At 43.4% G+C, this 25,773-nt stretch overlaps 2 protein-coding genes across 5 annotated transcripts in view; both read left to right on the forward strand.

Moving 5' to 3' along the window:
- LOC109643270 (extended synaptotagmin-2-like) overlaps nucleotides 1-22,653 on the forward strand; it is a 29,962-nt gene extending 7,309 nt beyond the window's left edge. The window contains exons 3-25 of one of the 4 annotated variants that reach the window (XM_069511542.1): nucleotides 2,447-2,488; nucleotides 3,413-3,547; nucleotides 3,861-3,937; nucleotides 4,118-4,190; nucleotides 5,106-5,195; nucleotides 8,772-8,827; nucleotides 12,055-12,175; nucleotides 12,374-12,550; nucleotides 12,718-12,800; nucleotides 13,205-13,253; nucleotides 13,483-13,572; nucleotides 13,692-13,787; nucleotides 14,423-14,524; nucleotides 16,520-16,582; nucleotides 17,470-17,544; nucleotides 17,927-18,013; nucleotides 18,439-18,588; nucleotides 18,702-19,117; nucleotides 19,719-19,817; nucleotides 19,906-20,037; nucleotides 20,122-20,227; nucleotides 20,324-20,373; nucleotides 20,725-22,653. In XM_069511542.1, coding sequence (XP_069367643.1) covers nucleotides 2,447-2,488; nucleotides 3,413-3,547; nucleotides 3,861-3,937; nucleotides 4,118-4,190; nucleotides 5,106-5,195; nucleotides 8,772-8,827; nucleotides 12,055-12,175; nucleotides 12,374-12,550; nucleotides 12,718-12,800; nucleotides 13,205-13,253; nucleotides 13,483-13,572; nucleotides 13,692-13,787; nucleotides 14,423-14,524; nucleotides 16,520-16,582; nucleotides 17,470-17,544; nucleotides 17,927-18,013; nucleotides 18,439-18,588; nucleotides 18,702-19,117; nucleotides 19,719-19,817; nucleotides 19,906-20,037; nucleotides 20,122-20,227; nucleotides 20,324-20,373; nucleotides 20,725-20,770 — 2,415 coding nt within the window. In that variant the 3' untranslated portion in view covers nucleotides 20,771-22,653. The remainder of the gene's footprint in view (nucleotides 1-2,446; nucleotides 2,489-3,412; nucleotides 3,548-3,860; nucleotides 3,938-4,117; nucleotides 4,191-5,105; nucleotides 5,196-8,771; nucleotides 8,828-12,054; nucleotides 12,176-12,373; nucleotides 12,551-12,717; nucleotides 12,801-13,204; nucleotides 13,254-13,482; nucleotides 13,573-13,691; nucleotides 13,788-14,422; nucleotides 14,525-16,519; nucleotides 16,583-17,469; nucleotides 17,545-17,926; nucleotides 18,014-18,438; nucleotides 18,589-18,701; nucleotides 19,118-19,718; nucleotides 19,818-19,905; nucleotides 20,038-20,121; nucleotides 20,228-20,323; nucleotides 20,374-20,724) is intronic. The other 3 variants (XM_069511543.1, XM_069511544.1, XM_069511545.1) reach the window with 3 other exon arrangements.
- Nucleotides 22,654-23,776: 1,123 nt separating this feature from the next.
- Nucleotides 23,777-25,773, forward strand: part of LOC109643271 (receptor-type tyrosine-protein phosphatase N2-like) — a 117,807-nt gene continuing 115,810 nt past the window's right edge. The window contains exon 1 of the mRNA XM_069511541.1: nucleotides 23,777-23,993. Coding sequence (XP_069367642.1) covers nucleotides 23,915-23,993 — 79 coding nt within the window. The 5' untranslated portion in view covers nucleotides 23,777-23,914. The remainder of the gene's footprint in view (nucleotides 23,994-25,773) is intronic.

The following is a 25,773-nucleotide window of genomic DNA, read 5'->3' on the forward strand; positions in this document are numbered from 1 at the left end:
GTGATCCGAGTTTCTGGAACACATGAGTATCTGTGAGCAAATGGAAAGCCACACAATGCAAGATTTGCCCTCGGCCGCCACAGTCTGGGTAATTCTTCTCCAGGAAGTCACTGCAGTGAAGTCAGAACATTATTGTATAGTAAGAAATCATCGGATGGTGCCGTCACTGTCACTATGAAGTCAGGAAACAACGACACATGATGTGGTAACGCAAAAACTTTGATCAGAGACAGGATCTACATTAACCAATCAGCACATCAGCCTCATATTGTCTAGTTGACACCATTAAGTGCTCGTTATGAAATGGCTTTACTACAGTGTAGTGACAGTTAGCGATGTCTGGGGTATTTACTGCACACACAGGGAACGCAACACCCCTCCCATGCTCCTCATTTTAGATCTGAACATCTATAAAAACCCACTTTAATAAAATGACAGCTGAAGCTAATACAGCCACGCTGTGGTCGGATGTACAGTCGGATCTTTCTTTATTCTCTAGCACACTGGAGCACAATTCCTCGATGTGCAGTGTGTCCTCCTCACATCCTCGACAGTCTCTCTCTCTCTTTCTTTGAGCCTAAATATAGACGTCAGCACAGCAGCATTGAGCAACTGTCTCGTTGTGTAGGTTTCTTGTTGCTGGGCCTTTCTGCAGTTTGAAGCTGACTGAGCAGCTTTACTTGTGTTTGTTGTCACCTTGAAAAAGAGGATCTCCAAGAACAGTGATGATAAGTGATGACTCCGTTCAACAGACTCGAGGGCCCAATCGGCCCCTGTGTGTATGTTTTACATGGAACATTTTACTTTACACAACAATATGCAAATTGTGTTTCTTCTCATTGTGTTTCTTATCAAACAGTTTATGGTTAAACTGTAAAATATCAAGCCTCAATTACATTTCTTTGTTGTAAAGGTTCGATACCAACATCTTTTGAATATTTAGGCCAATTTATCTTTTTTTTTTTTCTACTTCATATTGGTATCGGCACACACACCCTCACACACACACACACCCTCACACACACACACACACACACACCCTCACACACAAACACACACACACACAAACGCACAAACACGCTTTGTCAGGGGTGTGGCTGTAAAAGGGAGGTTAGGATTTCCACTCAGCTGTTACATAGTTGAACTGTGAGTCTCACCCTCCTGACACACACACACACACACACACACACACACACACACACACACACACACACACACACTAAAAGGAGGGATGCTCCTGCACCGATCACCGGTTGGTTCCTGTTCTTCTACATGTACACAGAAATCTCTCGTTCTGAACTCGAGGCCCTGCAGGAGCCACATCTTCGCCATGAGTCAGATCCACGTGCTGTTTTTAAAGTTAGGCGGCGTCCGGGCTGAAAACAGAGCTGCAATAAAAAAGAAAAGAAAGCGTGTGTAGTGTTGTGGGCGTGTTGCTACAGGCAGATGAAATATGATCCGAGAAGATAACTCTGCAGGAGGGGGGCGCTGTTCTACCGAGCAGATTTCCCAACAACAGCAGATGGAAAAGGGGTGACTGACTTATGGTGAAAAACTTTTTTCCTTCCATTGTTGCTGTGAAAAAGTTTGTTGTTCCCAGGTTATTGAGGAAATGTTTCAGTTTCCTTTCTGTGTCTCTGTGGGTTTTAGAAAACAGCATATCATGGATAAATAAATTCATTTGAGTTTTAATCTGCAAGAATCTACTTCATTGTTTAAGCTGAGTCATGTCGGCTGTTACTGCCTCCTTTAATTCTGTTCACTTCATTTGAAAGAACCTCTTTTGCTGTTTGGCTCTTTGAGTTCGATGCAACGGTTTGTTCATACGTGTTCTCAGTCTCCCTGCTTCTCTATTGTTTCCCCCACAAGGAGGAAAGATTGGGCCTCAGCCTCTTTCATTCGCCTCATGATTCAAGTTTTTCCTCCTTTAAGTCCTTGGTTCCAGATCCATTATATCCTTTTTTAATGTCTGTCACGTTGCAACAGACGCAGCCAGTGTGCTGCCGACGCTCTGCCAACGAGCAGAGCAGGGACGGACCACAGCCACATCTGGCGGCCTCGTAGACTCTATGTAATGATGGACAACACTTCCTCCCACCATCCAGAAATTAAGCCAAAACATCCAGAATAGGGAAGCTGCCGTCTTGTGCCAGCGACGCCATGTGCAGCCAGGGTCTGGGCGGGACGGAGCGGCTGTGTCGAGGTCTCATCTGTCAATCATGACGTCTCAGTTCATTTTTTATAACATCGAATAACTAATTAAAACCAAACTTTAGAAAACACTGGAGCTGTCAAGTCGTCCATCTTTATTTACGGTCACAGAACTTCACGTAGAGTTTTACCTTGAGCGTCTTCATCCTGGAATTTACTTCAGGGCATTGATGGGGAAATTCTGTGTTAAATTAGGATTCTAACTCTTTCGTCTTTTTTTTTTTTTTAATTCCAGGTGCATTATCCAGATGTGGAAAGAGTGGAATGGCTGAATAAGGTACACACACACACACACACACACACCCTTTGTCTCTCTATCCTCACCCACTAGCTGTCTCTATAATACATCAGCCGCTGTTAGCCTGTTAGCTTTGGAGGCAGACAGGTAGTGTATAAATAGCATCTGAATCTGGAGCTCTGGTAGACCCTGACCCAGTGCTGAGAGAGAGAGGGGAGAATATTAGAGAGTGGTAGAGAGATATAGAAAGAGAACTAGAGACAGAGAGAGAGAGATAGAATCTGGTTCCTTGAAGAGCATTACTTCCTGTAAATATGAACACATGAAGGAAATCGTGTTTTCAGTGTCTGTATCTGATGTGGTGGATTTGAGCTGTTTACAGGTGCGGAGGGTTTGAGTCAGTCAGTAATAATGATGGTGAAGCAGAATCTCATATTTCGGCTTCTCGTCTCATCATCTTCATGTTTTATGTCAAATGTTTAGGTTTGTCTCATAGTTTGACTTTTTATCTCATGATTAACTTTCATCTGGGCTTCAGATTTCAGTTTTTCTCATAACTTCGATATTTTATCTCTCAATTTAACTTTCATGTCATTATCTTGATGTTTGACGTCAAATTAACTTTGACTTGTTGTTTTTTTAATGTGTATAATATACAGTGCATTGTGTTACAGTTTCATAATCGTATGCATATATATATATATATATATATATATATATGTATATTCCATCGATGTAGAAATCTTCTACCCTGGCTCCGAACCGTCCAGCTCCCTGCACCGTTTCTTATTTCATCCAAATCAATATACTGCCACATAGATCTCTGCAGTGTCTCCAACAAGTCCACGAAGCCTGCAGTGAAGAAAGTATTCTTCCAGGGGTGTCAGTTGAATATCTACGAAAAAAACGTTCCCAGAATTTGATCGGTGCTTTTTTGCTTTGTGTCTTTCTCCTCTTCCTCAGACGGTGAAGCAGATGTGGCCGTTCATCTGCCAGTTTGTGGACAAGCTGTTCAGGGAGACCATCGAGCCGGCGGTGAAGGGCGCCAACCCTCATCTCAGCTCCTTCTGCTTCACCAAGATCGACATGGGCGACAAGGTGATGAGAAAACCCACCGCAGCTCCATCCCCTGATCGCTACTGAGCAGACCGTGGATCCAAATGCTCAAGATGGCGACATTTGTATCAGGGATATTTTGTCGTAGTTTCTGGAAAGTAGTTTGTTCTCAGTCTACAGAACCACCAGTTCTCACAGGACCATAAGAAAAGCCGACGTGATGGTCACTCTGATGGGTTCTCTGAAAGTTAATGCGAAAGGAAAATTATTGAAATACTGTTGTAGTTCGATGAAATCATATTTGAGAGCTGTTCACTCACTCGTACCCGTTTCCTCATGTTTTGTGTGTCCGCAGCCGCTGAGAGTGAACGGGGTGAAAGTTTACACAGAGAATGTGGACAAGAGGCAAGTCATCATGGATCTGCAAATCAGGTACACGGTGAAACCAGAGCATCTCACTCACTCATGATTTCTACAGGATAAAGCTGCTAAAATCTATATTTTTAATTGTCAACAAAACGTCTTCCTCCCCCTCTTTCTTTCTTTCTTTCTTTCTTTCATTCACACTGTGACACTGAATGAATCCACTAACTGCATTTCTTTTATTCTCAGTTTTGTCGGAAACACAGAGATTGACGTGGACATCAAGAAGTTCTATTGCAGAGCTGGGATCAAAAGTATTCAGGTGAAACACTGCTGCTGATTTTTTTTAAGTCCCGTCCGGTAGATTTTCCTTCGGCTTTTAAATAAACTGGAATGTTAAACAGAGTCATTCTCACTCACCAACAGTAACTCTGATGAAACTATAAAGCTTAGAAAGAGAGACAGTCCCCTTTTTATTGGTGGTCGCCCTCAGTTCTTTGTCCGACATATTAACCTGTGACCCCTCCAGAGACGGTTTTACATAATGTGTTGACACCGCGGCTGATAAAGGAGACGTTATCCGCTCGGCTGTTGGCAGAGGATCAGGCCATATCTGCAGTTCAGAGATCACAGAGGGAGAGAAAGTGAGTGGAGAGAAGAGTCGGAAGATTTACAGAGGGTCAACATTTGTCTTTGTGTATGGCTCAAACTTTCTAGCTGCAGTCGCGGGTTGTTTGTCGGCTTTTCATAGGCTGTTGAAGAAACGGGGGGTAAAGTTGGACGATTCCTTCCCTCGTTGCTCCTCTGGCCAAAACGACCCCGATGTACATGGTTCATTATGGTTCTCTGAGCTGGTCGCTTCAGGCTGGAGCGAGCTGCAGGAGGTCAGTGAGGATAAACAACAGGCGATTGTTTGGATAAGCAAAATGTTGGTATTTAATTACTCACAGCGAGCTACAACCAAATTTGGTGCTGCAGACGGGCAGTCCACATATCAGAGGTTTGAGTCACGGCAGCCGCTGGTCAAGCAACGAGCTCAATGATGAGACTCTGTGACGGAAAACATTCACCGTTCATTTCATTTCAAAGTTCTGCAAAGTTAAAAAGCTCAGAATTCAGCCTCTACGGATCATTTCTGGTTTTGTGAGCAGCAAACAACGGATCAGATGCACTGAGCTCATAACACGACACTGAAGTTCACTGGCTGGTTTCATACTGTTGTTCTTTCTCCCCCCAGCTTCACGGAGTGGTGCGAGTGGTGATGGAGCCGCTGCTGGGGGACATGCCTCTGATCGGCGCTCTGAGCGTCTTTTTCCTCAAGAAACCAGTGAGTACCCTGACCTCTGACCTTATGTCCACTGACAACTTTCCCGTCATCACAACAAAAATAACACAAATCATCACAATCATTCGTCATGGCCAAATCTCGTGGACTCTCGAAGTCCACACAAAGTCCACCTGGCCCCTTGTGGGTTCCCAGGAACACGTCCATGAGTTTGCAAGTGACGTGAAGTCTGGACATTTGGACGTCAGGCAGTGACGCCCTCATGAGATGCACCCGCAGAGTATCTCCCCTGAAATCACACTCAAAACTTTATTTCTCACTCAGAGTGTCGTGAGAAACGTCCACTCATCACTCACAGCTTCCTGTCGAGACGTGGCTCTGCTCGATCCACCACAGTCCTCCTGCCGAGCTTCAGTCCTCCTTTATCAGTGGAGTCCTTCTCCCTGACGGCTGTCGTCTTCCTTCCTGTGCACGAACACATTTTATCTTCTAGATTTCAGCTTTGATAGCCACACCCACAGGAAAAGAGGCTCCATCAAAAGCCTCAAAAACAAATGAAATCCCTCTTCTCCCCCTGAAAGGTTTTATTTTTCAAAGTTACATTAAGTTAGCATGTTAGCATGAAGGCATTGTTGTTACAGTATCTTCTGGAAAATAAAAACGAGAACTAGAATTCAATGGACGGTCCAAGCTCCGCACTTTAGACTCAACACAGACGTTTAATTTGTCTGATGAAAACATTTTTGGCGACATTGAATGCCACAAGTTTTATTTTCGTCTTGACTTCCTGTGTCTAATCTTTATCTGGGTCACCTACGTCAGACATGACACGCTGGCTCGTTTAAAAAATCACGGGTGATGAAAGACTTCTGCCAGTTACAGTTATTGGACAGTTATATTCACCTTCCTGCATAATGTCCTGTGGTTGATGACTCACACTCTAAGACTGTTCAACTGTCCAAATATTTCGGATGCCTCAAACGAGTCCGGTGACATTGTGTTCCAGCTGTAAAAGTTATATTTGTAACCTGCGGTGACAGGAGTTGCCTGAAAGTTGCCAAAATAATTTCCTCTGTGCGGAGCTGAGTGGTGCCTTGTTACCTGGTGACATCGCATCCACAGAGCAGTCGTAGTTAATGAACTTTAATAAACATAACTTAAACATCTTTCCTGTGTGGCAACAATCTGAGGTTCGAACAGAGACAAAAACTTTCATTCTGGAGGAGCAACGTGGACGTTAGGTCAACGATATGTCAACAGATTCCAGTGGGTTGATGGAACACTGACCAGAAATCTTCCACTCGACCCTTTGTGCTTTCACCACATTTGTTTTGTGTACAAATGAGTTCCAGAGCAGAGTCCTTGGGTTTGCCCGATGACTCTGTAATTGTGAGTCTTCCGCGGGATCCATGGACGAGTCCTTTATGAATTTGTTTCCTGGACAGAAAAATTTGTAGTTATTTTTTTTTATTAGATTTTCTTAGTACAATAAGAACAAACTCTGCGGATGCTGATGTTATGTTAAGTCCATTTGTTCATGTGTGCAGATATTTCTGCAGTTTAATGGACCAGTTTTGCCTCGATGCTCTTCATGTGCTTCAGCTGTAATAATGGCTTCCAGTATTTGACCTTTTAAGCCTCTTTTATGACCTTTTTCAGCTTTGCGGTCGCTCTTAATCTGCGACATACTGACACACACACACACACACACACACACACACACACACACACACACACACACACACACACACACAGTCCTTCCCTCTCTGGCTAACGCTCATGCTCAAACTTCTATATTTTCAAACACAGCCACATATACACTACGTCACCCATGACAACTGTTACCCTGCTCACGCTCCTTGTAAGGCCGGTGGATTGGTGTTATTTTGAGCTGGGCGCCTTCCCAACGTGACTCTGCTGAATTGTCTCGTGCACTGAGCGGTACAGTGTGAATGTGCGATGCCTGAACCGGACCGGCAGTTGGTGCTCGTCGGCTGCGGGGGACACTGCAGGCTGAGACACTCCCGCTCCTCTCGTCTGATTTGATTCTCACAGAGTAAACAAATCAATCAGCACTGATTGCTGCCCCACCTCAGCTCCATCCTGTTTACTGCTGGGTATTCTTCTCTGGAATGACCAGCACAGGGCGACCCCACTGGTTGTTTCTAGAGAAAATAAATCTGCGTCTCACTTTATAGCGTCAGAAAACATTTTCCTCAGGAGTTTATGTCTGGATCTCATGGGGGCGTGCAGTGTCCTTGTGCTCTCACTCAGGCTCCACCCCTTGCACCTCCAAATATGGTTACTTCTGGTTTCAAAAAACCAAAATGTTCTCCTCAGACAGTCTCAGCTGTCAATCAGGACGTTTCACCCTGTTTTTACGGCATCAAATAAAATTAACGAGCAAACGTACATTTTCCAGTTTGGTCCATGTCCCATCTGGTGACATGGAGGAGGCTGTTACCCGCTGCCAGACGGTGATCGAGACGCTTTGGGGAGCCGTCATGTCGTCCATCTTCATATACAGTCTATGGACTAGCACTGCTACTACATACACTTTGACAAGTACTACTACGACTGCACCGCCACTACTAGTGTTACTACGACCAGATGAATCATCGCTGCCTGTGCCAGCGCTTCTTTTGCTCGCGCTCATCTCGCCAGTGAGCCCGACGTTCAGTCGACACCCGGGTGTGTCAGATATGTGTGCTGTGATTCAGCCCGGTTAATTACTGCAGCGTCATCAGGAGACTTCCCCTTGTCGTCCGGTTCCTCTGGTAAACCAGTGTAGAAATAAGAATCCAGGTTAAGCTCCCATTCTCGGAGAACCTTGGTTAGCGTGCCTCGTTTGTGAAATCTGGAAGTGTGCGACGAGAGCGTGTTTCTGCCTGCAGCAGTAAAAACCACGGTGGAGAGCCGGATCATCGTATCTCATCACACCTACAGCTTGTCCTTTTTGAACCGCTGAAGGGTTCGACGTTAACGACTTCTCCTGAATAATAGAATTGACAAAGTAGTTGTGCTGGTGAATTAATTTGAATCTTTTCCTTCTTTGTCATGCGAGCCAGAAGGTTACGGAGACAGTGAGATCCTGTGTCGTCGTGTGCAGGAACATCACACACACGTCGGACGAACACACTCATTAGAATAAAATCAGACTCTATTGAAGGAGAACGTCAAATATGAGCATCTGTAAACAGATGTGCAAACTTTAAATTATAGAATAATCAATGCGTGTTAATTTTACATTTTAGATAAAAACTCCTGTAATTAATTCAGGTTATATATATTTGGTTGTATTGTGTGTGTTTTTTAAAAATATTTATTTATAATAAAATTTATTGTTAAACTGTTTTACGGGTTTGATAACTACAACTTTGGAAACTACAAGTTTTACGCCCTTTCTCCTGTGATGAACTTTGTGGACTGAGAGACTTGTGATGAAAGGTTTCGAGATCTTTGAGCGGAGAGCTGCAAACATTAGTCCCGTAATAAATACTAATACTATACTACATAATATTCTTGTTTCATTTCTTGTTTTTCACCTCACAGCAGAAAACTCTTTAATTTCTTTGTCTCCTTGTATTTAACATTGTCATCATTTTCCCTCTTCCTCAGTTGCTCGACATCAACTGGAGCGGACTCACAAACATGCTGGACATTCCTGGTCTGAAGTGAGTGACTGTGTGTCTGTGTGTCAGCACTGACTGTGTGTCTGTGTGTCAGCACTGACTGTGTGTCTGTGTGTGCTTTGAGTTTTATCTCAAATACCCCGGACACGTTGTGTCGACTGGTTTTAACTAAGGAAGAAAGAGCCACATCCTGCACACAAGCCACACACACACAAGCAACACACACAAGCAACACACACACACAAGCAACACACACAAGCAACACACACACAAACACACACACAAGCAACACACACACACACACACACACACACACACACTCAGATACACTCAGATGCTTTGATAATCATGACCAGGTTGTTTCTCACAACTTCAGGGAGTGAGCAGGGAGAACAGCTGTGTGTGTGCGTGTGTGTGCGTGTGTGTGTGTGTGCGTGTGTGTGTGTGTGTGTGTGCGTGCAGTACAGACATGATGTCATGGCTGTTCATTCTGTGTCCTTGTGCCCGTGCTCTCACTCAGGAGTAAAGTTTAGATTGTGGAAACTATCATTTGCATTATTAATTGTATGGACTTTATTTTCTCGTCCGTCGTGTGAAAAGTAGACGTCACTGTTTCAGCTGTTATATTATTATTATTGCTTAGTTTCCCTCTGACCTGTTTTCCAGTGAAAACACTGGGCACATGTTTGGAGCCTGAAATGACTTAAGTGTCTGTGAGTTCTTATTTTCCGTTCAGTGAGACCACATACCAGACAGCACTACACCGGGTTTATCACATCTGTTATTTAGCAAACGTTACGCAAACATCACTGCAGTGATCACCATGAAAACAACTTTATTTCACTTTCTTTAAAATTGTTAAATGTTCAATAATAATTGAATAAGTAAATTCATGGATCTAGATGAAAAGAAATCAGGCGTGTTTGTGCGCAATTTGGTTCTGATCCAAATTAAAATCCGGATCTAGTGAATTGACGTGGTTTAATAAGAGGACTGCGTAAAGTGAAAAGGTATTTCGTTGACGTCAGGAAAAAATACATTTTTTTTATTGAAAGACAATAAGCAATAGTTTTTAAAGCAGAAACCGGGAGTCTCTTTTTTATTAACCTTACTGTCTGTCAGCAAAAAGGAAATAGATCAAATCTTTTTGTGGGAGAAGTGAAATGAGACTCACATCCGTCTCGTTCAGTATAATGGGGAAGAGTCGATCCCACTGGACACACGGTCAGAGTGCTTCATCAGGCTCTCGGGCTCGGCTGCTGAAACCATTACATTCACTTCTGGATCACAGAATGGATTACGACCTCTATTTTTTCCCCCGCTAAGTGTTGGTATTTTTAGTAACGTGATTATGAAAGGAGAGCGGCGGCAGACAGAACCGCGATGTCGGATGGATTTGGGAGAAGCGTTTTCAGCCAGGATTTCTTTCAGTGCCGCGTTTAATCTACAGTGTTTTACGTTGTGGTATTTTTTGTGTGTGTTTCATATGAAGGTGGGAAATACAGTTGTCAGATCAAGGTCAGTCTGTCATGGAGAAAAAAAAAGATAAGACGACCAATCAGCAAAGAAACACGTGACGTTAAAAAAACACTCTCTCCATCAGCAGCAGCAGCAGCAGCCATCTTTGTTCTCAAGGAAAATTCCCCATTGGACTCTCTTCTCTCAGCCGTTAAATGAAATCCGCTCGTGATTGACCCGACAAACTTGAGGACTGATTTAAATCAGGGTGGCGTCAGAGTAATCGGGAAGCTCCCGTGAACGACACCTCACATCGCAACGACTCTGAAAGTCCGAGAAAACTTTGGAACCCAACTTGCCGACCTCGTCACTTATGAACCAATTGACTCAATTATACAGTCGGCTCCGAACAATAGTTTTAAATGTTTAACTTCTGTCACTTGCAAACTGTTTGTCTCTTACAAGCACCTCACATCAGCACAACTACACACACAACACCAGTCTTGACCGAGGTCATCAGGATACATCGAGTGTGGCCCAACACACGACGTCGCTGCTCATGTGACTAGTTCTTATATTTGTTGCACTTAATCCTGATTTAATACGAATGAAAAGAAAAACCGTCAGAGCCTGAAAACTCTACTCAAAGGTGGTTAACGTCCGCGGCCCCGCCTGCAGAGCAGCGAGCCCTCTGCCTGTCGGGGGGGTTATTCCTCCAAACTGAACCGCTGCTGCTGCTGCTTCCTGCTGCTTCGCTGTTTGTACAAACTCGCAGCAGCTCACAGACTCCGCCCTGTGAAATGTAGCTTTCCTCGTCTGACGAGTTTGTAGAGAACACCAGTGTGTGTACTGTGTGTACTGTGTGTGTGTGTGTGTGTGTGTGTGTGTGTGTGTGTGTGTGTGTGTGTGTGTGTGTGTGTGTGTGTGTGTGTGTGTGTGTGTGTGTGTGTGTGTGTGTGTGAGATCGAGCTACAGACCTACCCTGACCTCACCCTCTCTACTTTCTTCCTGTGTGTGTGTGTGTGTACTCGCTACATTCAATACACTCATGTGTTTATTTGCATTTTGTCCTGAAACAGCAGAGAACACACACAAACACAAACACACACACACACACACACACACACACACACTGCTCAGTCTATAACTGAAACAAATTCCTCCTCTATGCATCATGGGATATGTGGAAGCCGCAGTATTACACCATCCGACGCTCATCTGGATGCAGTTATGTGTTTGGTTGGAGCAGACCAGGAATCAGCACGTCAACACTAAAACAAACTTGACAATCAGGTGACGTGACAGTTTGAAACAGACCCAAGATCAGGGTGTGTGTGTGTGTGTGTGTGTGTGTGTGTGTGTGTGTGTGTGTGTGTGTGTGTGTGTGTGTGTGTGTGTGTGTGTGTGTGTGTGTGTGTGCTAATGCAGGACTCTGCTGCCCTCTAGAGGAAGTCCAGTGTAGTGTCGGGGGGGTTTAGCCTGTGAAGCTACTTGTCTTCTAAAAGACCAGTCCTGCACATTTCTGAATCTCATTAACTTTATTTTATTTGATATTATTTTATTTGAAGTTTTATTTGATCTTATTCACTTTATTTTATTTGATGTCCAAGTTCGTTGATTGATACTATGTCAAGGTGTTAGTGCCTGACTGCAGGATGATTGAAATCCCAAAATCTAATTTATCCTCTGTCTGTGTCTGTCCCTCTGTCCCTCTGTCCTCCGTCCTTCTGTCCTCTGTCCCTCTGTCCTCCGTCCTTCTGTCCTCTGTCCCTCTGTCCTCCGTCCTTCTGTCCTCTGTCCTTCTGTCTCAGTGGATTATGTGACAACATCATCCAGGACATCATCTATGGCTTCCTGGTTCTGCCCAACTCCATCAAAATCCCTCTGGTGGGAGAAGCTCAACTGGCCCAGTTGCGCTTCCCCATGCCCAAGGTAGCACACACACACACACACACACACACACACACACACACACCCCTGCCTCCTCCATGTTAGCAGATGGGACATGGTCCAAAATAAAAAGTCAAAGTTCATGTTAAGTAGATTTTTTTGGTTGTTAATAACTGTCGAGCTCCGCTCCTGCTCCTTCCCCCTCCTCCTCCGCCCTCTGGTACCCGTGTGTCTCCTCAGGGCCTCCTGAGAATCCACTTCATCGAGGCCCAGGACTTGCTGAGTAAAGACAAGTTACTCGGAGGGCTGATTAAAGGCAAGTCCGATCCGTACGGGGTCATCCAGGTCGGGACCCAAGCCTTCAAGAGCAAAGTCAAACACGAGACCATCAACCCAAAATGGAACGAGGTGTACGAGGTACGTGAGGAGCTGTGAGAGTTTGTCTTTGTTTTGTATGTCCCCGACTGTCCATTGCTTCAGCTCCTCTTTTCAGCAGTGGTGAGAGATAACATTGGACATATTAATGTTTAAAGGTGTTAATTGTGTGTTAAGTTCATTCTCATGTATGTATGATGTCTTTTCAGGCCTTGGTGTACGATCACTCAGGACCCAATCTTGGCATCGAGCTGTTTGACGAAGACCCCGACAAAGACGACTTTCTGGGAAGGTGCTGCAGATTACAGTTTATTTTTGTTTGTTTCTTTAGTTTTTTTATTTTTATTAAATCAATTAAATTAGGAATTCAGAGTTTTCCCCTCAGGCTGCTGGACCGTTCATTTTCCACCTTGTGAATTTTACTGCTTTTACTTCTACTTTATTTTGGAAGTAATTAATTGCAGCCTCATTAATGACAAGAAGTAGAGGAGAGTTATTCACCATCACGGGTTCTGGAACTATGCACAGATATATAATAAACGCTGAGGTAATGGGGATTGCACACATATGTTTTTCTCATTTTAAAGATTTGATTTGACAGGATGAGAGATTTCGTTGTGACGCCGCAGCCAAACGCAGAGCGACGAGTCGGCCTCAGTAAAAGTTTCACACAGTTTGTGACTTTGTGTGTTTCAGTCTGGTGATCAACCTGGCCGAGCTCCAGAGGGATCAGAAGGTCGACTCGGTAAATGCATCTTCTCCTCACTGCTGCACTGTCCTCATCACGCTCATTTATCAGAATTGAAATATTTAGCATTAAACATTCTAGACAAGAAAAATAAGAAGTTCAAAATCTTTCAAGTATAAAAACATCTTTGGTTTCCAACTTAGGTTTTTAAAAAAATATAATGAACGCTTTATAGTATCTTCTGTATTTTTAAAACCCACTTCTACTGAAACCTGTGTGTCCTCAGTGGTTTGATTTGGAGGAAGTGGCCTCAGGGAAGCTGCACCTCAGACTGGAGTGGTTATCTGTGCTGTCCACACCTGAGAAGCTGGACCAGGTACCGGCTTCACTCACAGAACCAGATCATTTACATCCGCTTACATGACTGTGCGGCCGACCCTTGACCTTTGCCCGTTACTGACCAGCCTCTCCCACCCTCCTCCCCCAACCCCAAAGGCGCTGATGAGCATCAAAGCTGATCGCGGTCAAGCCAACGACGGCCTGTCGTCCGCGCTGCTCGTCGTCTTCCTGGATTCCGCCAAAAACCTCCCGGTGAGTGAGTCCGATCAAAACACCGGTAACTTTTTCCAGACTCTAGTGATGTTTCATCAACAGATAAAGAAATAGTTGACAGCGATGTTACAATTTACAGTGTTAATAAATCCTGGATACGCACCCTGATCCAGATCGGCACCAAACTTTAAAGAGTTCTTCCCTGACACGTACCACACCCTTCCTGCTAGGTGCCTGGTAATCCACCCAGGAGTTCATTTTAGAAATCTGGTTAAAAAAACAGACACTGATGAAACGGAGGCTCTAATGATCATGGGAAACACAAACACGGCTCTGGTTCACTCTGAAGATGCTTCCTGTTCAAACCCTGGGAGGATGTTATCTTTTGAGCTGCCGTGTCGCTGCAGGAACATTTTCAATCTTCAATCTTAAAAGCTGCGGACGAGAATTGTTAAAGTTTAAATTTCCTGGAATTGTGCTTAAAAGAAACACTTTCTAATAAGTGATCAGTTTTCATGAGATGAGTGAAAACAGGAAGTCTCTCGTCTTGTCTCTTACAGAACTGTGATTTCTCTACGTTAGCAGTTAAGCCTCTGTAGTGCACGCTTCACCTTCCTCTTTTCAGCCTCCTCTTCTTCTCTGCCTCTCTTCACCTCCTCCCCCCCCCTCTGAAGAGCGTCTTCGAGGGGAACTTGGGCTCTGGCTACTTAAAAGAGAGGCGGACGGCCGGCCTCGTGTTTTGCGAGAACACCGCCTCTCTCTATAGGACCTTGTTTGTGAGTCTGCCGGCTGTTTTCTGCATCCTAGAGCAGTCTGAGGTTTGATGAACCCTGCCACAGACGTCATGCTTTTCTCTTGTTGTTGTTGTGTTTGCTTGCGTTTGGTTCGTCTGCCTGATGAGCATGAATCCCTTCTAGTGCACGGGTTGAATTCTCCATAATCTTAATTTAACGTGAATGTTTTCTGTTGACTTCTCACAAAACTGAGATTGAAAATGTGTGAAAATAATGAGGGTTTATCTTTTTTTAAGGACGATCAAAAGCATCTTTCCTCTGCTTCGGTTTTCCCTCATGATGAGATTATTCAGCTCATTTCAACACATGACGTTCGGGCCGTGTGGAAGAAAAAAACAATATGGAGGATAAACTCATGATTTCAGGTCGATTTTCATCAGCAATGGTGGTAAAGACAACAACTCCCATGATCCCACGCTGCTTCATGATGTCATCAGACTAGGTCTCTTGTTATTCTTTTGATTGAGTGACCCCTAGTGACCGAAGCTACGTTACGTAACATTTACATTTGCCTTCAGTTTAAAATTCATCTTGCAGATTATAATCTGGAACAAGCGATGCTCAAAAAAACTGGCCCCAGAATTATATTAGAATTAAGAAGACATTAAAAATGTCAGCTCCTCCTTATTCAGCAACAAAATTATAAGTTTTTAAAAATGTCTTAAATCTTTTATTTGTCATGGACAAAAGGTTATTTGTAATATAAAGTAAAATATATTTAATCACAGTTTTTGTAATTAGTAAAATACTACAGAGACATATTTGTCTATAGGGAGGAATGTTTTTGGATCTCTCTGTTTTTAGATTTTCAGAGCAGGGAGGGTGAATTCTCTGTGGATTGCTTCTCTACATCCATCATTTTTAAATCCACTGGTTTTCCCCTTCAGTGTCCTATGTGCCCGCAGCTCTACCACCAGGGGGCAGCACATGGACACTGTTCCATTCAAAGTGACTGTATATAAAGACGTTTTGACAGGAACCGTCTCGGCTGAGGTGAATATTGGCCGACACTTTACTCAGTGACGAGTCAGCGCCTCGTTCATCAGACCCAGTTCCTGTCAAAATGTCCTTGTGTTGTCTCAAAGCTGTGATTTCTTGTCCCATCACTGAGTTGACATGAGTCTTCAGACTTCAGACGGTAAATAAACATGGACGCCGCATCTCCACCTCCACCGCGTGGGTCCATCACGATAATTTGGCTTCATGCTGCAGCCTTCGTGTCGTCCATCTTTGTGTTCAGTCAGGGAAAAGAAACTCTGCTGCTCTGATTCTGCTTCACTTCACTTTCATTGTGTTGCCAGCAGAAGGTTGTAATCTTCACAGGAGGATGTGACGCTGACGGGTTCTGTTAGCGAGTCGCTCGTGACGTCAAACCCTCGCAGCTCCTTGTGGATCAGACTGATTCCTTCTCTTGTCTCTGTTTACGTCTCCTCTCTGTTTTAATCACCAAATCTGACGTTGTGGCATTTTTCACTCGAGTCCAAACAATATTGTTTTTGGTCGACGTTGCTTCGTGGCTTTTTTATTGTGAAGAACAAAAAAAGAAAAGAAAGAAATATTTTTCTAATTGAAATCAACTTTTCTTCAGATTGGTCTGTTTTTTTCAATTTCTTTTATTTTCAGTTTTTTGAGTTATTGTCTCTTCACGATGACTCAACTCTTTATCAGCCGAATTTAAAGGGATTGAAAGTTTTACAGTTTCACGAAAACTTTCAATCCAATTTTGCTTGGACTCGTTTCGACCTCATGAGCGGATTTAGTTGGGTAATGACATTAACCACGTGATCATTCATGTTGTCTCTGTCGTGATGTGTGATGCATCCTCACGTTTGATGATGATGATGATGCTGGTGTGTTCTATCTCCTCCTCCTCCTCCTCCTCCTCCTCCTCCCTGCATGCTCCCTTTTCCCTTAATAACCTGGTGTGTGTTTGTGTGTGTTTGCTCTCTCCTGCCTTGTCCGGGGGGAAAATCAAAGCGCAATCCGTTAGAGTTCAACCCATCGGGGCTGAAGAGGGCCTCGGTCAGTAAGGCCATCAAGGTAACGACATGGAGACGAAGCACACCCACATCGCTCAGACACTGAGGACGAATGCAGAGGAAACACAGAGACAGACGCTCGCACATTCAACTCGTGTTCCAACAGTTCGGCAATAAAGTTTGTGATCACTTTGAACGCAGTGTTCGTTAACGTCACTCCACAAGCAGGGGGCGTCATTCGGCTCTGATTCAAGGTAAAACAGAATAAAATAAATATTGGATTAAATGAGATGTAAACTAGATCAGAGACACAGTGAAGCTGTTTTCACACATAAACTCTGGAGAAGTTCAGACGAACAGCTTCAGGATATTTTCTGGAGTTTGTCGCAGCAGGAGATTGTTTGGAGACAAAATAAAAGAATCGTTAAAATGTGAATATCCTCTCCTGTCAATTATCTGCAGCTCTGTTTAAAACATGAGCAAACTCCACTAATCACATCTGTCGACTAAAACTGTGCGTGTTGTCTAACAATGTGTCGTAAATAACAGCGTTGTTGTCTGAAGCACATTTACACCGATTCATTCTGAAACCTTTAATTCAGCTTCTCTTTCATTCTGATCTCATGAGGGTTTTCTCTGCTTTGGGGATTCCATCCTAATCCCTTCACGTTAAAAGTGACACATTTTCCCATCGCACCGGTTTGTCTGGCGTCGTGTCGAACATGACACCGTCTGTGTTGTAAATACATTTAACACTGTGCATGTTTCAGTGGCTAATTTAATCTGTTTCACTGAATCTTTCAAAAAGCTGGAAAAATAACATCCAGTTAAATCTTTGTTACACGTTGCTGACGGTTAACTTTGATTTGAAGTCATCACAAGTTTTTAAACACCTCAGTTTCTTGTTTTATAAAAAAAAAAAATAATAATAATGTTCTTCCTCCGCAGTCCGGTAAAAAAGTGACCAGTGATCCCAGTCCGTTAGTCCAGTTCACAGTGGGACACAAATCCTTCGAGAGCAAGGTGAGACCACGGTTTGTTAATTCAGTGGTTGTGTATATACATATGTATGTATGTATATATATATATATATATATATGTTATTTGGTTTTTCTGAAAATTAAAAGATATGTTAAATTATTGCACAGGAGCTCGTTCAGGCTGGTCTCATTCATGTAATGTCACTTTGTAAAGTCTCTGTGTGTTGTAGTTCTTTTTCACTGATACAAATATTAACAAGACGTTAAAAAAACGTGGACGTGAGAACTAATCGTCTACGAACACGTGATCCCGTCGCTCGGATCAGTATTACGGTGTTTTCACCAGAGACCCTTCCTGACTTGTTGCCGCTGTCGCTGCTTGTGTCATGTGTCTTGACCTTGTTTTGAAATGCTCGTGTTTCCAGACCAGATATAAAACCAATGAGCCCGTGTGGGAGGAGGCCTTCACCTTCCTCATACACAACCCCAGGAGCCAAGAGCTGAAAGTTGAGGTGTTGAAACTACACAGGATATTCTGATTGCATGATTTAAAATGTGGGAATGACAGCATAGAGTATCAAATATAAAGTTAACCATAGATTACAATTAATAATTGTATGAATAATGATTGTTAAATTAAAGAATAGATACAAAGAATCCGTTAGAATAACAGTAGAATAAAGATGAATTAAGCACAAAAGTAGAAGATGTGGTGATATTGAAGTAATTGAATAATATATTGCACCAAATAATGAATGTAAATGATTAATGATTAATATGTATTGCACATTATAGTAAAAGTAGTAATGTACATACAAATGATTCTGCAGATAGGAAAGAAGAGAAGATGATTAAAAATCAATGAATACAAAAGTAATGTTGCCGATAGAACACAGCTCTACTGCTGTTGTGACATTACACTGTTGTGTTTCCACAGCTGAAGGATGAGAAACACGAATGTTCACTGGGGACAATAAATCTGCCTCTGAGTCGCCTCCTGGAGGCCGAAGACATGACGCTGAACCAGAGCTTCCCCCTGAAGAACTCTGGGCCGAGCTGCACCGTCAAGATGAAGATGGCTCTGCGGGTACGAGCGCCACCTGTTGGAGCTGCTCTCTTGGTTCATCGGATGAAACTTGTCCGTGTGCTTAACAAATCAGCCGGTGTGTGATTTACCTCGTTCCTTTTGTGGAATTTCAGGTGTTGTGCCAGGTGAAGGACACTTCCGCAGCCTCAAACTCCGCCCCGTCCTCGGTGCTGGTCGGAAAGTCCTCCAGCCAGACGCCGCGAACGTCCGTCTCCTCTGACTCGAAGCCTCCCTCCAACGCCCCTGAAAGCCTCCCCTCGGCGTCTCCGTCGGCCCAGGACCTGATGAACCGGCAGAGGGACACGGACGAATATGTCCGGTCTCCTGGAAGCACGGACTTGGGGCAGGGCGGAGGGGAAAGAGGAGGTCATAGCCTGGCGGAGTCCGGCAGGAGCAGCTCTAATCTCGCCATCTCGGGCTCCCAGCAGTACCTGGCCGGAGGCAAAGAGCCGACGCCCAGCATCGCATCGGACATCTCCAACCCCTACGCTACGCAGGAGCTGCAGCAGAGGCTCCACCTACTGCAGAAGTATCTATCAACCAATCAAATATCAATTTATCCCGCGGTCGGAATGTGGGCGTCGGACAAATGACGTGATCTGAGAATAGTTGTGTTTTTGGTGTGTGTGAAAGTTTAGTTAATGCAGCAGCATCACGGTGACGTTAGCATGGACTGTCTATAAAGATGGACGAGCTCGTGAAGTGAAGTCAAAGTGTCTCGATCGTCTCCACTTCGTCCTCCGTCCCTCCAGATACAAAGATCCCAGATAAAAACGCTGCCATCTTCTTTTTGACAGCATCAAATTACGGATTAAAACCAAAGTTATCAGAAACACCTGAACAAACCTCAGTGAGATGAAATGACAGAAACCATCTTTACGTGTGATTCCACTGGTCCACGTCCCATCCGCTAACCTGGAGGAGGCGGGGTTTATGACCTGTAAAACCAGCCACCAGGGGGCGAGCGAGACAATTTGACTTTCACTTCACGAGCTTTTGCGCAATGAATCGAAAGCTGCTTTTTGCGGAGGCATCGTGTCGTCCATCTTTATAAACAGTCGCAGGTTCAAACCCAGAACCTTCTCGATGTGGTGCCACAGAATCTCACCAGAGCCCCCCCCTGTCTGTAGCGGCTCAGGCCCCAGTTACTTCCCGCTGGGTGAGGTCCAGCTGACGGTCAGACACAGCTCGCAGAGGAACAAGCTCATCGTCGTGGTTCACGCCTGCAGGTACGAGATAACCGTCGTGAAGGTTTTTACTCCGACAACGTTTCATCTACATTTTTATTCAAGCTCTGTTCTTCTGTTGTTGCCTCAGAAACCTGATCGCCTTCACTGATCAGGGGTCAGATCCGTACGTCCGCCTCTACCTGCTTCCTGACAAACGGAGGTCCGGCAGGAGGAAAACTCACACGTTCAAGAAAACCCTCAACCCCGTTTATGATCAGACGTGAGTTCCTCTGCCGCACGTGAACCGAGCGGTCGATCCGAGTCGCGGTCGCCAGTCATCGTCTTCCTCTGTGTGTCTGTGCAGGTTTGAGTTCAGCGTCTCCCTCGTGGAGCTCCACAGACGGACCCTGGACGTGGCCGTGAAGAACAGCGGAGGTCTGCTCTCCAAACACAAAGGCCTTCTGGGAAAGGTACTGACGTTATCTTTGTGTCTTTCCCATTCGTATGTAACGCTGCAACAAAATCGTCTTCAGCAAAATGATCAAATGATCTTCTGCTGTTTTCAGGTTCTGGTGGACTTGACTCATGATGACATCACAAAGGGTTGGACACAATGGTTCGTTACTTTCATTTGTTAAAAGCAGACGATGCAGATTAATGTGTTTGAATAATTAAAGTTCTTCTTCTAAGGTTTCTTTTAAAAACATAAGTAGAGCAGTTTATCTTCTTCTGAGCTTTGTGACTTGAAGGCGACGAGCCTCTCGAATCACGTCCTCACGAGTTCACGCGCAGCGATTAGCGACCGCTGATCAAACACCGATTTGGCTCCGATCAGGGGCTTTTATTTTTTGAGTTGCGTAGCGAGAACCAGGCTCGAGCGTCTGTGAGGACGTGGTTCGAGCTGTGTCTCAGTTGATCACAACTTGTTTTCCATTCAAATTAAAACACGCTCCTCTCTCCCCTGCAGGTATGAGCTGAGCGAGGACGGTCTGACGAGGCCTCAGCAGCTATAGACGTCAACGACACGTCGTCATGACAACATATCGCCGCTTGACGTCGTTGCACCACGTTATTTTATTTTTCATCACTTGTAACTGTAAAAAAAAAAAAAAAAAAAAAGCAGAAAAGCAGCTTTCGATTCATTTAATCACATCAGTCGCAAGGCAAACGTCCCCTTTAAGAAGTGAGTGAGAGTATATATGCAACGAGTAGAAAACTATATATGACTCAATATACAGTAGAATCTATTTTAGTCGTAAAGATCGAAGATGCGGAGGTTTGTAAATAATGTAAAGTGATGCAGGAGGAAACAGACGTGCAGAGGAAGATGTCCGAGGTCTCTGACTTGGCCAAACGATTGTTTGTAATTTTATCTGTTTTCATGATTGTTGTTATTTTTTTCTTTTTTAATTGCTAAATATTCTGGACGGAGTTTCAGAGGCAGAGCGGGCGGGCGGCCGTGTGCAGGGAGAGACGTCACCAAAGAGGGCAGAAGTATTTTTATTTTTCCACCCTCGTGGATTTTGGCAACACAGCTGTACGCTGGCTTTATTCCACTTTAATAACGTGTGTATTAACCACGCGATGAGAACTTTAACAACACAAATATCGTGTTTCATATGATGCAAGTTTATTTCGCTCGATATCACAGACTTAATATACCTGCTGTTACACTGAAATGAGGCCGCCACCTGATTTTAAAAAAACTATTTGCACATTTGTGTGTGTGTGTGTGTTTTTTATGTGGTCGGGGATCATCTTTGTTCTTATCAGCAACATTTCCTGAATTCATTTAGGATGAACACATCAGTTTTATCAGATAATTTCATCTCAGATTCATTAAATTCTTGTTTTTCTAAATGTAAAATTCAAAGATTAAAGTCTTGAAATGATGAAATAACGGTTTTAAAGGAATACGCTTTGTTTTGGCTTTTTCACCGAACGTTAAACGCGAGTTTGAGTCCACCTGCTCTCTCAGTTCATTAGTTATTACATCATATGTCACATTTAATCGTTTTATTGTTTGCTTTCTATGGAACAAACAAGAAATCCACCAAATAACCTCGGTGAAACCTCCAACGGATGTTTTTACACTCATCCCTGTCGCCGTGCTTTATGCTAAGCTAAGCTAAGCTAACGGTCTCCTGGTTAAAAAAGAAAGAAAACATGGATTTATCAAAATATTGAACTGTTCCTGAGTCACGTTGGACTTGATTTAAAAATGAAAAGTGTGAAAAACAACATTTGTGTTAAAAATAAAGACGTAAAGCAGCAGAGTGGTGAGAGATTCCCCCCCCCCCAGACACCTTCAAACTCATTTATCTGGAAGATGCTTTTAATCCCAAACTCTTTATTTCCCACTTCCTGTTGTGTTCGTCGCTCACGTTTTGTCAAACATCGGTCTTAACGCTTCATCTAGCGTCATTTTCAAATCTACAGTTACTCACAAAATGTGTCGTCTGAAGCAAAACCAGTGACGAAAATGACCTTTCTCTGGTTTCCTCTCGATTTGTTGAGTTTTTTTTTGTGTTTCTTTTAGTTTTTTTGTTTAGTTTTGTTTTCCTATTTTGTATATTTGTTATTTTTCATTTTGTATTTGTCGTCTTTTGTTTTTTCACATTTGTTGTGCGTCGCCTTGTGTGCATACTCTTGTTGTGTCGTTCTCTGTAATGAAGCATCGATCTGACAACGCTCGCTCAGACGGGATTTACACCAGATCAGATGATTTGGTTGTGAATCAGTCTTAGTATCGAACACCTCGTTGTGTTTGTGTGTCAATACGCAGTCAAACATTAGTGATTGTGTGTTGACGCTGAGGCGGCTGCAGTTTGACCTTTGCCTTGTTCTCATCCACATCAGGCATCGAGAGTATTTTACATAAACGTCTGTAAACTCGTTTAATGTCTCAGTGTTTTTTTCCAGCTGTCGTCCTCTTTGTCGTTTCCTGTGTTTCAGTCACATCTGTAGTTTGTGTGTAAGCCGTCGGATTTGAACGCTTTGCCTCTGCGGGTGCAGTGTGTCCTTGTTTATCTTGTTTTTATCTTGTGCCTTAAAATTCACACGGCCCAGAGACATTTACGTGTTTGAAAAGAACCAACGTGTTTCAGAACGTCTCCTTAATGAAACGAATAAAGAGCTTCGGCTGTAGCAGCAGGAAGCTGAACAGCACCGTGGCCTCTGACTCTTTTTTTATTTCCATGACGACGCTGTGAGGTGAGTTCATCATGTTCCTGTTGAACCCGTCCACACGTAGACACGAGATCGAACCCTGGACGACTAAGAAAGGTTCCAAACTAAAAGTCTTAAAATGTGTCACATTGTGAAATCATACAGTTTAATTTAATTATCAAAACTCGCTTTTCAAGCAAAAACAAGAAATAAAGTTTACATTTATTGGGAAGATGAGTTGAAAAATATTGAAAAACGGAAACAAACAAATATTAAAAAATAAATGATCCTTAAAGAGTTTATGAGCGATACTGCAGCCAGCCACCAGAGGGCGATGGAGGAGATTTGGCTTCACTTATACCTTAAAATTCACGTTATTTTATATTTCAAAGTTCATATTTGAGATTTATCGAAATTAAATAGTCTTTAGTTTTATTCCCATTTTAGTCACATGTTTTTTTCCCGACAGCACCTGAAGGTGGCGCCAGAGTCTGAGGTTCATGAGTCCGTCAAGTTAACGAAACGTCACCATGTTGCCGGAAGTAACCTTCACAATAAAAGCCTCATTAAAGGTCTGCGTCACAGCTTTGACAGGATGTTTGATTATGACTTGTTTTCCTGTCGTGTGGAACTTTTTGTTTTAGCAGCTCTGTTCATATCGTTGTCATTTATCATTAAATGCATTAATTTGATTTCTCCACAATTGCAAGTAATTTTTTTTGTCTCAGACTTTTACTTTAGAAGTCTTCACCGGAAGTGACGCACCTAACAACAGCGTAATTGACAGTGTGCAGCAGGAGGAAGATCTGCATCCTCCTCCTCCTCCTCCTCCTCCTACATCCATCCACCGACCGGCTCTCCTCTGCTCCTCCAGCCGCTGAGGGGCCACTGTGAACGGGCAGGAGGACCAACCAACCCCCCCCCCCCCTCCCACCAGCACCTGGAAGAAATGGCCTTTTAACACAAGGAGAGAATAAACCAGAAGAGACATGACTCCTTCCTCCTCCATCCTCCATCTCCTCCTCCTCCTCGCCTCCCTGAGCCGCTCCTCCTCTGAGCGGAGACTCGGTGAGTACACGGACGGTTTCTCGTCTTTCACGGGGCTGATGCTGATGAAGCCATTTTGCAGCGGAGCTCCGGAGGTTTGTGTGTCTGAGCTGCGAATTCAACTGAAATCAGAAAAACACAGAAGAGAGCAGAAGGTTCAATCCACAGAAAGTCCAGGAATCAACTCATCATATCATCATATATATATATAAATATAGATTATATATATAAATATAGATTATATAAATATAGATTATATCTATGTTCAAAAACTGCTTCATACAATCTGCAGGAAATAAAGAATACTCACAAAATGTACATAATAAATTAATACACAAGAATGCTGAGATTGAAGGAGAATCGAAAAATAGTGAAAATCTAATTGAGGGAAATAATTATTTAAATAATTACAATTTCAGAAATGTCATGAATTAACTACAGAACAAATAGTGGTATATAAAATAAAGTATTGATTCACAACTTCTTATTAGAATAAGGAAAGTAAAAGTAAATCCATCACAAAGTGTAAACACAAATAATAAGTCAGCTGCAATTTAAAATAATTCAAGAATAAAGTTTTGTATTTTTACTAAATACCAATACTGAAATAGTGTTTGAGTACCAGGTTAAATATGTATGTGACTGTTAAATATGCAATAGATGTATATTCAATGATATATGAATGTTTATTAGTTTAAAAAAAATACTAAAATGAAAGTTAATAAACTTAAAAAACTAAATGGATGATGACCAAACTTTTTACAACAGAGTGTGAAATCAAACAGTTACAAACAGACGTGTGTGAACGAGAGGAGGCAACAACAGTCTGTGATGACATCAACGCAAAACAAAGAAAAATGAGCTTCTCCAGTTTCTCCTGGTCCTGACAGAGGCAGCTATTGAGTGTGTGTGTGTGTGTGTGTGTGTGTGTGTGTGTGTGTGTGTGTGTGTGTGTGTGTGTGTGTGTGTGTGTGTGTGGTGACTGTACACATTAAAATCTCTCATGCACGGACTCTATAAATAGCCGACACTCGATATTCCCCCACTGGTTTGTGATGGAGACGAGTGATGCAGCGACGTGTTGAAGAGGAGGGTGAGAGCAGGAGGACGAGGAGGAAGAAGCTGAGAGGGTCCAGACCCGCCTCCTCTTCCTCCTCCTCTTCCGCCTCCTCTTCCTCCTCCTTCAGATTACATAACAGAGCATGGCAGCCGCAGGACGAGGCGAGCTGTGAGACAACAGAGAGCAGGGAGCTGCAGAGACAGAATACATAGACACATATTCTCCTCCAGGTCCTCTGCTCTGATTATCTCTGATGAGGACGTTTTGTCTGTCCTCTGTCTCCGTGAACAGATTATTCACCTGAACGGACAGAACCTGGAGGCGAGGGACGAGCTCTTGAAACTGTCTCCAGGTTTATTATAAAATAAAGAAACTCACGAACAACAGTTCGTTCGGCTTCACGGGACAAAACCCGACTTCTGTCCGATACTTGTCAGGATTGAACAAAGACGACCGGACGGACGATGACGGAACTCGTGAAGCGTGTTTCAGTTCTGCTTGTGTTCGCCATCTTTTAAAAGTGCAGAGTCTCACTTTGTTGATGTCGTTTGTAATATCATCAGTTTTCTTAGCAGCAAAGTGAACGTGCTCGTCTTTCATAACGTCGGAGGTAAAGACTGCAGCTGCTTCCTCTTCCTTTTTCCTCTTCTCGTGTTCAATGCTGTCCCTACTTCCTGTGATTGGTCCAAAAGTCCAAAGTGTTTTCTCTCTGGAACCGAACAGAACCTTGGTTCAGTTTGA

The sequence above is a fragment of the Paralichthys olivaceus genome, chromosome 16, assembly GCF_024713975.1.
Source record: "Paralichthys olivaceus isolate ysfri-2021 chromosome 16, ASM2471397v2, whole genome shotgun sequence".
NCBI classification, from domain to species: domain Eukaryota; kingdom Metazoa; phylum Chordata; class Actinopteri; order Pleuronectiformes; family Paralichthyidae; genus Paralichthys; species Paralichthys olivaceus.